This window comes from Suncus etruscus, chromosome 20 (genome assembly GCF_024139225.1).
Source record: "Suncus etruscus isolate mSunEtr1 chromosome 20, mSunEtr1.pri.cur, whole genome shotgun sequence".
Classification (NCBI taxonomy): domain Eukaryota; kingdom Metazoa; phylum Chordata; class Mammalia; order Eulipotyphla; family Soricidae; genus Suncus; species Suncus etruscus.
Genome location: NC_064867.1, coordinates 41853326 through 41871262, shown reverse-complemented (window position 1 = coordinate 41871262; position 17937 = coordinate 41853326). Strand labels below are relative to the sequence as shown.

Genomic DNA, 17937 nt, shown 5'->3' with positions numbered 1-17937 from the left:
AAAACAAAGATCTGGCTTGTTTGCTTACAATTTGTTTTTCAGGAATCTCCATATTGTTTTCCCTCCCTTATGATCCAATTATACCACTCCTAGAGATATACACTAGGAACACAAAAGCACAATACAAAAATCCCTTTCTCACACCTATATTCATTGCAGCGTTATTCACAATAGCCAGGCTCTGAAAACAGCCGAGATGCCCTTCACAGAGGAATGGCTAAAGAAACTGTGGTATGTATATATATATATATATATATATATATATATATATATATATATATATATATATATATATATACACACACACACACACACATATATATATATATATATACACACACACACACAATGGAATATTATGCAGCCGTCAGGAGAGATGAAGTCATGATATTTTCCTATACGTGGATGTACATGGAGTCTATTATGCTGAGTGAAAAAAGTCAGAGGGAGAAAGATAGATATAGAATAGTCTCACTCATCTATAGGTTTTAAGAAAAATTAAGGACATTATTGTAATAATGCCCAGAGATAATAGAGATGAGGACCGGAAGGACTGGCTTACAATATGAAGTTCACCACAAACAGTAATCGTGCAGTTAGGGAAATAACTACACTAACAACTATCATGACAATCTTAATGAGTGAGAGAAGTAGAATGCCTAGCTCGAATACAGGCAAGGGTTGTGAAGGGGGAAGCATTAGTAGTGGGAATGTTGCATTGGTGAAGGGGGGTATTCTGTTTATGACTGAAACCCAACTACAATCATGTTGTAACCATGGTGCTTAAATAAAGATTTTATATATAAGTATATATAAATATATAATATAAAGATTTTATATATATACCACCTGTATTTCACCCAAAACAGAGATTTGTCCCTACTAACTTCCTTGTTCTACATGTCAAAAGTCTACTTGGGCGGGACTAGCTCAAGTTAAGCCTTTTTGTATCCATTCCCCTCACCTGGGGGTGGTTTCGGTGCTCAATAAAAACTGGTTCTGGTGGCTAGCTGAAACTCTTCCTTGATAAGATAGAAAGCTACCTGACCAATAGTGTTTCACTCTCCCAAGTTTGGCCCAGTTTATTTTCTGCAGCGACCCCTGCTCCAGACCCATTTTCCTGTGGTGGGATTAGTGTGTGGAGCATTATACCTGGTGCCCAAATGAAATATTACACAGCTGTAAGGAATGATAGACTCATGCAGTTCACTGCAACATGGATGGAAATGGAACTTCTCCTGTTAATAAAATAAGTTGGAATAGGATAGAAACAGGATGCTGTCACTTTGAATGTAGTATTTGAAATAACTGGTTGAAGGAATGCAAAGGCTTCATTAGGGAGTTGCTTTGATCACTCTTGGAGCCAGTGTATAGAGAGAGGTAAAGAAATAAAATGGAGGGGAAGGGGAAAAGAGACAGATAAGAAGTATGGGGGCCGGAGCAATAGCACAGCAGTAGGGCATTTGCCTTGCATGCAAATGAACCTGGGTTCAATCCCTGGCATCCCATTTGGTCCCATGAGCCAGAAGGGATTTCTGAGCACATAGCCAGGAGTAACCCTTGAGCATCACAGGTGTGCCCCCCCAAAAAAAGCAAAAAAAAAATAATAATAATAATGGGAAGGCAGAGAGATCAAAGGGATTCAGGTTCACTGATACACTGATAGTGGGAAGAAATGATAGAGCTAAATATTCAAATTATAGATTTTACAAAATTTAAATCATGAGACCCAAACAGAACCCAGGTCATTGATGAGGAGAGCTAACTACATAACAGGTATGTCACCTGGCCCTTATCCCTATCCTGCTTAAATTATAGACTACAATATTTGCTCCCAAATCAAACTTCAAAGAAAAGTTGTTGTTTATTTGTGTGTGGGTGTGGGTTGTTTTGTTTTGTTTTGTTTTGCCAGTAGGTTAAATTTTTTTATTTCCCAGAAGTGCTGTCAGGGCCAGCGTGGGGAGAGGAGGAGTAGGAAAACAGGCAGAGAGGCTTGAGGTGGAAGGGGACAGTGAACAGGGTTCTCTAGTGTCCAGAAGCAAGTACTCAAAGTACAAAAGAGTCCCCGGAGAGTGGTCAGCAGGGGCGGGCTGCTCCGGTCACAAGCCTGGAATTTTTAGAAAACAATATAAACATTCCTCAAAAAAACTAACCAGTAACTTCACTTCTTGGAATAAATCTCAAGGGCCCTAAAACACAATGCAGAAAAGATCTCTGCACTCATAAATTCATTGTAACACTATTTGCATTAGCCAAAATCTGGGAACAACCTGTATGCCCAAGAACAGTTGACTGGTTTAAAAACTATGGTACACAGTCACTATGAAATACTACTTGGTTCTAAGAAAAGAGAAATCGTGCAATTTGCTGCTAAGGGGATGGATCTTAGTGTCCCAGGCTGAATAAAGTTCTGAGGATAGATACCTCTCTCATAAGTGGTATATAAATCAAAGAAACAAAACCAGGCAATAACAAATGCCCCAATGCCACAGAAACAAAGAACCTGAGAAGAACTAGTCTTCAGGAGGAAACTTGTCACTAAAGTTTACATCAGATAAGGGACCATTACAATGGTAGTGGGGGAAACTGCCTGTTGTATATGGGAGGGAAATGAAATATTAGTGGAGGAAAATGGACACTGGTGAAGGGATTGGTGTTGTTGGAACATGGTACATCTGAAACAGAATCATAAAATAATTTATAATTCTTGGTGATTCAGTTAAGAATAAATATTTAAAAGTCTCTCTCAGGGGTGCATTAAAATAGGACATAAAAAAGAAAATAAACATAAATAAATAATTTAAAATATTCTCAAGAAGACTAACACATAGACACACGTAGGATTCACTTTTATCACAATAGTGGTTAAGATTAATTCAAGGAACTAATAAACACACAATGTTATGACTCATATTAGTTTCCTGATCGTATTTTAACAATTATCACAAATTTTGTGGCTTACCACACAATCATTTCATTATTGTTCTGAAGATAAAAAGTTGTACAATATCAGTTTGACCGGACTGAATCAAGCTGTTCCTCCAGAGGCTAGAGGAGAGAATATATCCAGACCTTTTGTGGTTTCTTCCAACTGAATTCCTTACATCCCTTGGCTCACAACCCATTTCTTCCCTTGGAAACCAGCTGCTCCAGTCATAACAGTACCTTGTGTCAAATCTCTCTGTGTCCTTTTTAAAAATGCATTTATTTTTATTAAGGCACTGTGTGATCATTACAGCTTGAAAATGAAGGCGCCATCATTTACAAAGTTGTTGACAATAGAGTTTTAAGCGTACAATGTCCCAACTCTAATCCCATTGCCATTGTCCCCATCCCTTCACCAATGATTCCAGATGTTCTGCCACCCTCCAAACTGTTACCTTTACCAAATCATTTTAAACTTTGGCTTCTGTCATTTGGGTACCATGCTTATAGAAATACTTCCTTGCCTCTACACCACAGATGAGCCTAAGTCCCTGAACCTTGACCCTAGGATACCTCTACTTCTTTCTTCCTCCATTTCTCATTTTTTCCTGTAAGTAGCAAAAGCTGAGTTTTGTTTCCTCATTCATTCAGCCACTCTATGCCTTTGAATTCAATCCACTGACATTGAGAGAGTTTATTGGTAGAAAAAGAATGTGTTGTCATTTTTCTATATGGAATTAGTTCTTTTGCCATTAGCCACTAGCTTTATAAATATATATACATATATATATTATTTAAACCTTAATTACATACATGATTATGTTTGGATTTCAGTCATGTAAAGAACACCACCCATCACCAGGGCAACATTCCCATCACCAATGTCCCAAATCTCCCTCCTCCCCACCCAACCCCTGCCTGTACTCTAGACAGGCTTTCTATTTCCCTCGTACATTTTTATTATTAGGATAGTTCAAAATGTAGTTATTTCTCTAACTAAACTCATCCTTGTTTGCCGCTTGCTTTTTATAGTCAACCTTTCAGTAATTCTTGCAGAGCTGGTTTGGCATGGTAAATGTTGCCCGTTACTGTTTGTCTCAGAATGTTTTTATCCATCCCTCAAATCTAAATTACTTTATTCATTTTTTAGTTAAAATTTTAAAATTTATTTTTTGTTTTGTTTTTGGGTCACTCCATGCTATGCTCATGGTATACTCCTGGCTCTCCACTCAGGGATCAATCACTACTGGGGGCCTCTAGGGTTCCAGGATGAAACCCACTGAGCTGCATGCAAGGCAAGCACCCTATCTGAATTCCTCTAGCTCTGAACCAAAGTGACAACTGAAAAGGGCAGAGGACTCTACATCTAAGTTATTTTTTTCTTTTTCTTTTTTCTTTTTATTGGGTCACACCCTGTGATGCTCAAGGGTTACTCTTGGCTATGCGTTGAGAAATCGCTCCTGGTTGGAGGGACCATATGGGACACTGGGGTATAGAACCAAGGTCCATCCTAGATCAGCCACATGCAAGGCAAAAGCCCTACCACTGTACTATCACTCCAGCCCCTACATCTAAGTTATTTTATTACTCCCTTACATTCTTGTCAATGCCCTTCCATCAATGACATGCAAAGCTTCTCCATATCTTCCCACTCTACCTCCTTAGAAAACTCCTTCAAAAAATTTTTACTTAAAATTTGGGCCACATGTTTATAACAGTCTTCTCTTGTGGCTTTGATGTATAGAGTTCCCTCCTTTCTAAATTATCAAAATGTCCAAATCCCCAGCAATGTTTTATGTTACAGTCCACTGCCTTTTAATTTCCTCCCCTCCTCCCTCTTCTCCTTACTTGGCATCACTGTACCTATAATCCAAGGCAAGTAAGTGTCATCTTCATTTTTATGCCTTGACTTGTCAATCAATATACCACAGATAAATGAAAACATCTGGTATGTCCTTCTCACTCTGACTTACTTCACTTAACATGATTACTTTCAGTTCCATCATGGTTGTAGCAATTATATAATTTCATTTTTCTTCATGGCTGTCTAGTATTCAACTCTGTACATATCAAAACCACAATTCCTTTTTTTATTGCTGTTGTTGTTGTTGTTGTTGTTTTTCTGCCACACCTGGTGATACTCTTGGCTCTGTGCTCAGAAATCACTTCTGGCTTGGGGGACAATATGGGACACTGGGGAATAAAACCCAGGTCCGTCCTTGATCAGCAGAATGAAAGGCAAACACCCTACTGCTGCACTATTGCTCCGGCCCCAAGAACCACAATTCTTTATCCATTTATCTATCATCAAACTTCCAGGTTATTTCCATATCTAAGTTACTGTACTAGATGTTGAGGCTTCTCTCTTATATTGACAGCTGGAATTACATTTAGGCCTTGATCACATAATAGAGAATCTCTCTCTCAATATCAATAAGCTTATCAATATATCCACAAAGTTTCTTTTATCAGATGGGGCAAAATCACAGATTCCAGAGATCGAGAGATGTGTATCATGGGAGGAAGTTTTTATACCTACAATATTCATTTCAATGAGAAAATTTGCTCGAACGTATATGAAACTTTTCACATTGTGTCTTTAAGGAGCTTAGTCATATTTTTAGCTATAAAGTCTTCCATCCTGGTATTAAGGAGAACCTTTGTGTCTTTGATTTCATCCAGAGAGCAAAGAAGTGGTTAGCTTACAGACTGACAGATAAACATCAAAACGATCAGTTGATTTTCTTTGTCTTTCTGCCAAAAGCATGACAAGAATCAGCAAGACTAGCCGTGATTTGTAAAGCATGTTTTTTTTAAATGTTTCACACATAAGGATCATGCCTCTATGTTTTGTCTTTTGGGATTTATGTTTGAAGTTTCTTTGGTGCTGACTTTGTCACTGTCCGTTATTGAAAAGGCCCGGACTCTTATGAATTATTTTGTAAACCATTCCACAACTCTATTCAGAACAGCATCTTTGTACTTTATGTCACGCTATCACTACCATTATCCTTGAGTTGACAGGTATTAACCTCTGTAGTTCCATGAGGTGATCTTTATGGAATTCTTTGAGCCTCTCTCTATTGCATCCTCCAGCTTTACTAGCAATTCAGTTCCCCACCTTTAGGTTTCACATTGATGCTGTTTTTATTTAAGTCCTACTGCTAATCTTTTTTTCCATATTAGGTTTAATCACCTGCATATGAAAGGTTTTTGTCTTTTTATCTACATAAGAAAATCAGCAACTGATTCCCAAATAGATAATCCCACCCTTCAATGTTTTGGTTATGTTCCAAATACAGTGCATTGTTGTTAACATAATTTTGTAAACTTGATTCCAAAATATGGGCATCCTAAAATGTTTGGATGGACATGAGTCAATTTGCTTCTCTTATTTAATAGAATCAAAAGAATTCAATCAGTAAAATGGAAAATATATTTATAGCAAAATGGTAGTTTCATTGATCCTAATCTCTCATGAAACACTTGGGTCATGATAAAATTCCAAAAAGAACTACAACCCTATCTCAACACCTACAGAGAAAAAAAAAAAAGATTCCTTTTTGAAAAATGAAGACTATTTTTTGGAAATAGAAGTAGAATCTCATGCCTTCCAGCTGGATCCTGGCTGGCTACATTCCTGACCTATACCATCACAGAAGGCCCAATGCCACATTTCCTGAACTTCACAGCTGTGAGTTCATATCTCACACCACTCACATTTATACTTCCTTTTACTAGTTCAAGAGAGGCATAGAAGGAAAAAAAACAACATCTTGCCAAATCCCTCCGAGACTTCCTGGGGTGGGGGGAGTGGAAGGTGGTTAAATGTAAAGTTTTACCCTCAGCACAGCAAGTGCAGAGTAAATACAAGGAGAAGATGCAAAGAAGCCCATCTAGTACAATGAATGAAAATGGTCATACAAAAGATTCGACCAATTCTGTAAACTATAGGAGAATTACTTTGACACCATGTTGAAGACAGTTAGCGAACTCAATGACACAAGTAGCAAAGCAAAAGAAAGTATAAGAATCAAAATAAGAAAACTACGAGCAGAAATGACAAAGATAAAAAACACAGTAGATAAGATTAAAAATAAAAAAAAAAACAAGAAAAAAGGTAATGTGATATGTATGATATCACTTCAGTAATAAGTTGCAAACAAAGATGCCTAAAGGGGAGAGAGAGGAAGGAAGAGAGGGAGGATGAGAGGGAGAGATGGTGGGAAGATGAGAGTGAGAAAGAAGAAAAAGAGAGAAAGAAGAGAAAGGAGTGAAGTCTTCCATAGATGCTAACTGGGGGCAGAGTGGACAGGAGAGAAATTGGAAAACTGGTGGTGGAAAAGGAACAATGATGAAGGGAAGTGTGTGACTGAAATTTAACCATCTACACTTTTCAACTTTCACAGTGATTTATCTCAGGGATTCAAATTTTTTAAAAATTCAATAGAGGGTCCAGAGCCAGTATGGTGCTTGCTTTGCATATAGGGTGCTGTTACCATATGATCCCCTGAACCTACCAGGAGTGATCCTTATGTACAGAACCAAGCACAAGCCCTGAGCACAGTAGGTGTAGCTAAGAATATGCTGGCGTATGAGATAAAAGTGTATAGGACTGGGGCCGGGCGGTGGCGCAAGAGGTAAGGTGCCTGCCTTGCCTGCGCTAGCCTTGGACGGACCGCGGTTCGATCCCCCGGCGTCCCATATGGTCCCCCAAGCCAGGAGCGACTTCTGAGCACATAGCCAGGAGTAACCCCTGAGCGTCACCGGGTGTGGCCCAAAAACCAAAAAAAAAAAAAAAAAAAAAAAAAAAGTGTATAGGACTTTATTTCATCTAGGAATTCAACAAGTCACCCTACAAAGTATGTGCTATCAACTCTTAACCCTTTCCTCATATATTGCTATATATAGTAATTTATCTAATCACTTCATTGGGTGGACACACTTCACTAGTATTATAGGGGTTAGTAGTCTGACCAATTGCATAGGAAAAGTTTTCCTTTGATAAAGAACACATGATATATAAACATATGACAGAGTTTTCTAAGATATATATTCTTATTAATACTATCTTTAGGGGCCGGTGAGGTGGTGCTAGAGGTAAGGTGTCTGCCTTGCAAGCGCTAGCCAAGGAAAGGGCCATGGTTCGATCCCCTGGCGTCCCATATGGTCCCCCCAAGCCAGGGGCAATTTCTGAGCGCGCAGCCAGGAGTAATCCCTGAGCATCTAACGGGTGTGGCCCGAAAAACCAAAAAAAAAAAAAAAACTATCTTTAAAGAAAATAATCAATAACTAACTTATATGGAACTACATAGAGATCATCATTTTTTCATCAGAAAAATAAATTTTCATTCTCCCTGCATTTAATCTAGTAAAAACACAACTAGGGTTGCAGATGGAAAACTTTTCCTTTAGTTTTAGTCATCTATTTTTGACATATGATATATACATAAATGGAATAGTGCTGTGGGAATAAATTAATTTATAACTTGGATGACCATGAAAAAATAATACTTGCATAATTCTGACAGATGCATCACTCTAGAGCAAGTAGTCACTCACTGACAGATCCTTGATGTTTACTCAGCAATTGTTTACACAGTAATTTTTTTCTCAATAGTCATTTTATTGCAGACCTCCATGGACCATAGTAACAAAAAAATAATACGATATTTGAGAGCCCTTTAGTCACACTGAGCTTCATCTTCGACATAAATAACACGCCTTAGTGATTCTGTATAATGATTTAAATAAAATGATATTGATGGAACTGCTTTAAGTATATAACTTTCTTATGTCTTCTCAGACCAACTTTATGCTGAAAGTTTTCTTACCTCTTTCAATTGGCCCTGACTTCAACTGACACTAAACTTCAAACCCTCAAATCAGTACTCAAAGCTCTTACTGTTGAATGCACACAAATCTGATCTCCAGAAACAAGATTGTATGACTGTCCCAATTCTCATGACGAGGCACATAATAAAATCATGGCCAGTTCCTCAAACGTATCCTCTCTTCTCCATCCTGCTTTCACTGCTCTCATTCAGCTATCTGTTCCTCATACTACTAAGCTCAAGCAGAAGAGCCTCTGGGGTAGCTATCTAATTTTTGATTTGTAAAATAATCTTCCAGTTTTTTCAAAAGCTCTTAATAAAAATTTCCAAACCCCTTTGCTCGGTGTATTTTTTTGTTTGTTTTTGTATTGTTTGTATTTTTTTTGTTTTTAAAATTAATTAATTTTAATTTTCAGTGTCACTTGGTACCAGGAAACTGAGACAGTCTGAGCAGCAGTAGGATGCTCTTTGTGACTCAGAAGAAACATTCTGCTCCCAAGTCAACACCACAGGGATAAGAAAAGCACAAGAATAAGGAAAGGGATTTTCCAGCAATTAGGTTCCAAGAAATTGAGTCACAGAGACAATGCAGCACATCATTAATCTTCAGGGAGATGGAAATCAAACTGATGAGATATTATCTCACATCACAGAGACTGACTTGTTCTCATATGGCCCAGCAATTCTGCTCCTGCGAATATACACTAGGCGCCCAAAAACATAATGTATAAAAGGCAACTGTATTCATACTAGCACTATTCACAATAGCCAGAAGCTGGAAACAACCCAAATGCTCAAGAACAGATGGGTATCAAATAAAGAAAGGATAATTCATCAACATAAAGGAATACTACGCAGTTGTTAAGAAAAATGAAGTCACAAAATTTGCTGATGCGTGGAAGGATAGAGAGAGTATTACAGATACTGAAATGAGTCAGAGGAAGAAGGATAGGCATCACACTTGTTTATGGGGTATAAAATATAAAGAAAGTATGGCAATAATATCAAAAGTTAATAGAGATAAGGGTCAGGAGGTCCATGGTAGAAAGCTTGCCACAAAGAAAAATTGAGGTACAATTATGGCCGAGAAGGGACCACACATGACAAGAATAGCTCAAAATGATGACTCTATGCAAGAACAGGATGCTGACAGGTAATATGCATGACACTCATTCATGAACAACATTGCAAACCACATTGCCAAAAAGGAAAAAGAAAATGAGGAGAAAAGGTAGAAAGAGAAAAACAAAAAGTGTCTGCCGTAGAGCCAGGCTGGCGGTGAGGGGAATGCCACTGGAAATGTGCACTGGTAAAAGTATGAGTTTGAAACACTGCGTGACTGAAACTCACTTGTGAACAACTTGGTAGCTACAGATCTCGTGGGCATTCAAATATAAATTTATTAAAATTTCTTTAGGGTATTTAACATAATCTAGGAAACTTCCAAAAGCCAGAAAACGACTAAAACTGCATTAGACAATAATCATGTATTGAAGTTCAACCTTATTTCTTCATATTAAAATTACTTAACAATCTGGCATTCAGTGCTCTAAGCTTACTCTTCATTCTGCGCAGGAGTCACTCCTGGCAGTGCTCAGGAGTCCATAAATGGTATTGGAGATCAAACCCAGTTAGGTTGCATGAAAAGTAAGTAATCTGCCTGCCTATTGTCATATCTCTCCAGCCTCTCAAACACATTACTTTGTTTACGTTTTTGTTTTTGGGCCACACCCAGTGATGCTCAAGGGTTACCCCTGGCTATATGCTCAGAAATCGCTCCTGGCATGGGGGACTCTATGGGACACCAGGGGACGGAAACATGGTTTGACGTAGGTCAGCGCATGCAAGGCAAATGCCCTACCACTTGTACCACTGCTCCAACCCCTCAAAACACAGTATTAACCTACATGATGGTATTTATGATTGAAGAAGAACCAACCCCATTGGGTGTGTAGAGAACAGATAGTCCCCGGCACCTTAATGCCTCCATGAGGCACTTAATTACATCATACTTTCATAGACAGGAAAGCTCATGGATAAAAGGATTACAAAATGGAATACCTTTGAATGGAGTACTAGCTACAAAGATTGGAATATATGGTGGGAAGGATTTGGACCATAGCTACAATTCTTCAAGAGCTTTTCAGGGTTCAAAGCTCACGAGTGACCCACGGCGGTATCAGGAATTGAACCAAGGTTTGACATATGCAAGGCAAGCACCTTACTTCTTGTATCATCTCTCTATTCCGAGAACTAAAAGCTTTTTAATCAAATTTCTTTACAAAGTAGTTACTTAACATAATCTATAGACCCGAAAATATCAGCTGTAAAACAACCAAAAGTGCTTAAACAATAATAATACAGTGATATTAAAACACATTATTTCATAATATGTAATCACGTCATACATATTCAAGCATTTAGTAGTCAGTTAAATAGCAGAGTTCATCAGTTTCATACATGTGCTTACCATTCTGTTCATCCAGTTCATTCCCGATTTCCTGCCCCATTTGTTTTTGGCGACTTATGATCGAAGAAAGGGCATCAAGACCTGCATCCTGTTCTGAAAGACAAGAGTAAACCGTGAACAAGTTGAAATCAAAGGCAGGTGGAGAGAAAAATGCTGGAGCACAGGTTTTGCATGTGGGACATCTGGTACAGAATGGCCACCCAAGCACCAACCCCCAGGATCGGCCTTCTGAGTTGCGGTTCATACAATAAAAATGAAAACCAAAGGAAAATAACTTAAAGTTCAGAAATATAATTAACAGAAAGGTAGCACAGTGGTTACAATCTCTGTCTTGCCTGCAGCTATCCTAGTTCAATACCTGGCCACCTCCAAGTACCATTAGGAACACAGAACAGAAATAGATCATGAGCAATGCTAGATAAGACCCCCTACACACACACACACACACACACACACACATACACAAAATATAAATATATCCCCCATCAAAAGGGACCTACTTAATTTAGGCAGAAACACACTAAAGGGAAACCTATGCACAGATCTAAAAGGTCCAAAGAATACTAAACAAAAACTACGCATATTTATATTATTGTCCTTATAATTTTCATTCTTTCTGTAGTTTTCAAAAGTTTATTGCAAGGTGATTCTACTAACAAGAAATTCCTTCACATCCGTCAATGTTTCTCCTTCAATTTTGAAGGGCAGTTTAGCAAAGTACAGCATGCCAGGTTGGTTTTCCCACAGCACGTTGCCCCTCCAACCCCTACCCCACACACAATTCCTCTTTTTTTTTCCGCAATTTATTTATTGATTGATTAGTTGGTTTGGGGCCACCCTGGTGATGCTCAGGGGTTACTCCTGGCTCTACACTCAGAAATCACTCCTGGAAAGCTCGGGGGGACCATATGGGATGCCAGGAATTGAACAGAGTCTGTCCTAGGTCACCACATGCAAGGCAAAAGCCTTACCACTGTGCTATCTCTTTGGCACACACATTCTTTTAAAGTTTCATTTTCCCGTCTTCTTGCTGGCCTGGCTTCTGAGAAATCAGATACAATTTTTTTAACTTTATTCTTCTATAGGTTTTTATCACTGGTTTTTTTCAGTAATTGTTTTTCATAGTTGAAAAATATTATGCTTAAATATTTTTCCTGGATCTGTGGGTTAGTATCTAATATTAAGGCAGGGAGAATACAAGTATTGTTCTAAATATTGATTTTGTTTCTTCCTCTTTTCAGATCCATTTTATGTTGCACCATTTAAAATGGTTTCATATTCTTTGAATATTTTTATTTTATCATTTTTGTATTGCTCTCTTTAATTTTCAGTTTTTGTAGTAACAATCTTGGAGAGAGGCATTTCTATTCTACTAATAAATGCATCATTAGGGAGCAAGGGATTGAACCCAGGTTGGCAGCATGCAAAGGAAAAGCCCTTCCCACTGCACTCTCCTTCAGCCACCATAAGAAACATCTGATAAAGAACTCATAATGGCTCAAATGTGTTAGCAGACATTTCAGCAATTAATAGTCACAGATGACAAAGAAGCATATGGTAAGATTCTCCAAATTGTATGTTATCAGGGTAATGCAAATTGAAAGAGATTCCACACATCTCTTAGAATCACCAAGTCTGGAAAATTGAGATCAAGTAGGATGGGATCCGTTCACTTCTGTTTGGAACGATAGTGTCATTTTAGAGACTGGTTGGCCATTTCAAACAAAATAAACAAACTCTTACATACGAAAGCTATAGATTTACATACATTATGATCAAAGCTATGCAAATATATATTTATCCTAAATACATTCATAAGTGTGTAAGGGAAAAAAGACCTAATGACATAGATACGAGGACCTAAGTATGTAAAGCTGTTGGTTTATATACATTATGATCAAAGCTCTACAAAATATATATACTTAACCTAAATATATTTGTACATGTGTATAGGAAAAAAGCCTGAAGACATACATATTAACTGTTTATAATCTGAGATTGGAAAATTGAGATCTTTTGATTTTATATAACCCATATGTTTGAACTTTATATAGCTTGCATTACTTCTGAAATTAAAAAGAAAACTGAAGGGCTGGAGAGATGGCATGGAGGTAAGATATTTGCCTTGCATGCAGAAGGACAGTGGTTCGAATCCCGGCATCCCATATGGTCCCCCAAGCCTGCCAGAAGTGATTTCTGAGTGTAGAGCCAGGAGTAACTCCTGATTGCTGCCAGGTATGACCCAAAAACAAAAAAAGAAAAAAAGAAAAAAAAAGAGAAAGAAAACTGAAAAAGAAAAAATAATAGAATGTATCTAAGTGGCAGAGCACACTTGCCTTGCATGCGTGAAGCCCTGGGTTTTCTCCTCTACATACAAAACAAAATAATAAAAATAAATTTTAAAAGTTCACCGGGTAAGATGAAAAAGAAAGTCAGAGCCAACATTCTTATTTTCCATAAGAAAAAGAGGAGAAAATTTTGGAGAAAAGGAAAAAGGCGCTGTCTGCTTCAGACTCACCCAGGCTTATCAGAATTAGACTTGCATGTGCTTTCTCCCCAAATAAAACTGCTACTTCTGAGGGCTGCTTAGGTAGACGACAGTACTTGTCTGTCTCAGGAATCCAAAAGCACAAAATTACAAGTAGCTTCTAAAGACCAACTGTTTTCCTTCCAGTGAACAATGAATCTGAGGACAGTCAGTCCTAAAGCAAAAATCTGAGAAGGCATCTGAACCCAGTCTAGCAGGGTATTCAGTACCTTGAATAATTTTCTGCTGCTGCTGCCGGATTTCATCAAAACTCAAGCCTCTGGTCTCCTCCGGCTCCTCAAGGAGCCATGGGTTAGGCACTGCTTGCTTCATCCCTCCAGTCATCAGGCTAGACCTGCAAACAGCATGAAATGTGTTATTTCATTTAAAATACATTCTGCTCAAAATTACTCCCATAAGCACAGAGGCGGTCAACTGCGCATGGCTTGAATTCATTTCATTCAACCACAATATAGTGCATCCTTCGTCTATTCCAATAACTATGTACAGTCTTAGAAGATATTTGAGGATGGACCCTGCAGAAGCCTGCTCCCTAAGAGAATTGTAAACTGTTAAAAAGACGATGGCAGCAGGCCAGACATGCTCATTTTTTTACTAATATTCTAAGATGCATTTATGTCATGAATCATAAATGAGGAAGAGTCTTAAATTTCAAAAACAGAAAACAATGAAAGTGGCCTTTTATTTTAGGACTGTTTGACTCACAGGTTATGTGATAACAAAGAAACAAATAAAAATGACCACATAAATGTTTTATGAAGGGCACTGGCTGCTCAGAGAAACACATGCAGCGCGCCAACTTCGATTTTATGAGTAGAATGTAGCATTTGTAACAATTGACAAATTCTGAGTTATCAGTCTTAAACTTTTATTTCTCCTACTTACTTACCTGCCACTACTGAAATGGATTATATTCAGATTTATTAGTCTGGGCATCAGATAACTTATTTTTGGCTTTGGGAGCCATTTTTGCAGGACTTTGATTACAAATATTTTCTCTCTTCTGCCCTCACCTGTTTGCATTCAGCCATTTTCAAAAAAAAAAAACCAATGATGATGGTGACAAACAATAATAGCTATTTTGTCTGTGCAGACAACCTAGGCTGTTTATACACGTTTTCTCATACTTCTATTATTTGTCTTTCAGCCCTTGTCTAGAAATCACTGATATCCTATTGTTTAATTGCTTACATAGTTAAATCTCAAGCCATATGGGATTTGGGAATCAAACCTGGGTCAGCTGCCTGCATGGCAAACATCCTACCCACTCTGCTATTGCTCCAGACCCAATCTTTGAAAGAATTTTTAAGAAGACTTTTGTTGCCTGTCTCTTTTTCAGTTTGCAGTGAGGTGCCCTTCCCCAAACTCTGAATTGTAGAGATCTTCTGATGTCAGACCTTGAGTCCCAACACCACCCATTCAGATCTGCCATAATTGATTCTACCTCTAAACCCACCCAGGTGCATCAGAAGGCAATACTGACTGTCCCCTGTTTCGGTTTAAGCTGAAAAAGCAATCCCCCACTGTTCACCTCCAAACTGTTGGGACCTTAGGTCACAACGCTGTGACCCTAGACCATTCCTTCAAGCCCACCTCTAAACCAGAGTCCCAAATGGCTCTAGTGCCCACACGAATACCCAAAACTACTTTTCAATCCCACCAACTCTCAGACTAAAGGTTCATCATTCCATCCCAGAATATTTCCATAATAATCCTGAAATCTAAATGGGAGTGACTAGACCTGCATTTGATGTCCATTGAAATGCCATCTCAGAGTCATGGAACTATCATATTAATCACAAGATGTAGTTCCCTAAAAAATAAACCAACATAAAATAAAGAATCAGAGCAGTACTTAAATGATAAAGTTCAATTGTTATCACTCATAAAACTATCTATGGAGAATAGGGGAACAAAGACAGACAGGGATAGAACTCATCAAGCTAACAAAAATGTCAAACCTCATCAAGAAGAATCTCAAATCAATACTCCATGCAATAGCAATGGAAATTAAGCAATCACTGGGAGAGAAATTTAATAAACTCAAAGATCATGAAAGAGTCCATTCCAATGAAACTGAAGAAGGTAAAAACTATAATAGCAATCCACACAACAGAATTCATCAGTGGCACAGAAGACAAAATAACAGCGCTCAACAAAATAAATTGGGATCACAAATTCAATCACCTTTTTCATCTCTGAGTAAGCTCCGTACACTCACTCTTCTTCAAAAGAGATATAAACCAAACCATGAAAAAAAGCATGGGCATACTGTCCAAGCAGGAGAAAGCTGACAGTCTTGGTAGGAGAGAGCGAGCCAACTTGCCATCCAGCTGAAACCATACCTGCTGCATCCATCACCCACAATCACTGCTTTGCCTATGGCACTGCTTCACTACTCCTACAATTTTCTTTGGAGAAAATTCTTTAACCCAATCTAATCAAAATACAGGCACATCAGTATTTGGGCTATTATCAGCAGGGCTATTTTTTCGGGGAGGGAGGGGGGGTATTCCAGGCTCTGCACTCAGAAATTGCTTCTAGTCTGGGACCATATGGGACGCCAGGGGATGATGGAACTACTGTCTGTCCTAGGTCAGCCCTGTGCAAGGCAAACACCTTACCTCTGCGCCATCGCTCTGGCCCCAGCAGAGCTTTTTTTGAAGTGAGTGTGGGTACCCTCCCCCACATATTCTCCTTCAGGAGGCCTGGCAGCTGAGAATATGTCCTACAAAAGACCCAGTATCAGTAATAGCGCTTTGAATTCCTGGACAACTTCATTTGTTTGATGCTGTCATCCATGTAGGAACACACCAATTCAACATAATGGACAGCTAATAACACTGTCTGATGACTTCATTGACAATACAATAATTTTCACAAATTAGGGGCTAAAGAAATAGAACAGCAGTAGAGCATTTGCCTTACATGTGGCAGACCCAGGATGGACCTGGATTCAATTCCCAGCATCCCATATGGTACCCTAAGCCTGCCAGGAGCGAATTTCTGAGCACATAGCCAGGAGTAACCCTTGAGCACTGCCGGGTATGGCCCAAAAACCAAAAACAAAATTTTTTTTCACAAATTAGCATTCCACTATACTTCTTTCCTCTTTTTTAAAATTTCCTTCTTCTCTTCCTTTTTCTTTCTTTTTCCTTTCTATTCTTTTTAAAATAACTTTGCTCTCACTCATCTGGAAACTACAAAACAAATGTATTGTAGTCAACTATGCCAACTATGTGATGCATTTTCTTTAAAAAGAAAAAAAAGAAGTCGCAAAAGAATGGAGATATAAACAGGTAGAAGAGAATGCAGGATTTTGTAGGGGAGGCACAGATGGTAATACTCAAGGCTTACTCCTGGTTGTATGCTCAGGGATCACTCCTGGTGAACATGGGTGCTGAGGTCTGAACACAAGTCAACCATATATAAGGCCTTACCCACTAATCTATCTCACTGGCCCAGAGCAATCTACCCTTGATGATAATAGCAAAACAGATCATCTCTGAATGTAGGAATACCAGAAAAGGAAATAGAGAAAAGGGAAGAATGACTGGTGAAAAAAAAAATTGAAAACTTCCCAAGTTTATTCAGGAGGCTTCTGGACATATTCAAGAGGATCAAATACCTCCCTCCCGCACCCCTACCCCCCAAAAAAAACTCAAAAAGAAACCAAGACATACAATAACCAAAACTAAAGTCAGACACAGACTACTTAAAGCATCAAGGAGAAGAAATATATTAAATATAAAGGAACTAACAATCACAGTAGATTTTCCTATGATACTATATAAGCCATAAAAGAATACAATGGCATATTCAAAGTATTGAATGAAAAAAAAAACTCTCAGCTTAGGGCATATTACCCTGAAAAGTTGTCATTTTGATTTGAGGGAGGAATAAAACCTTTCCAGACAAAAAGTGTTGGCAACATTTCCAATAAATAAAGCAATCCTGCAAGAATTCCAAATAGTCCTCTGACAAAAAAAGTTTTTCTTATAAAAATAATTAAACCATACACGTGCATATACAAACACAATTACAACACAGTTTTATATCAATAATTTCTATGAAAGGTAATGGACTTAACACTCATATCAAAGAGCATGGAATAGCTTGGTGAGTTAGGAAACTGTCTTTGCTGCTTACAGGAAACACAC

General features: G+C 38.3%; 1 protein-coding gene across 1 annotated transcript in view; it reads right to left on the bottom strand.

The window, feature by feature from the left end:
* STX8 (syntaxin 8) overlaps window positions 1–17937 on the bottom strand; it is a 251919-nt gene that overhangs the window by 192818 nt on the left and 41164 nt on the right. The window contains exons 5-6 of the mRNA XM_049766333.1: window positions 13987–14111; window positions 11230–11322 (exon numbers count right to left, since the gene is read on the bottom strand). Of these exons, the coding sequence (XP_049622290.1) occupies window positions 11230–11322; window positions 13987–14111 (218 nt within the window). The remainder of the gene's footprint in view (window positions 1–11229; window positions 11323–13986; window positions 14112–17937) is intronic.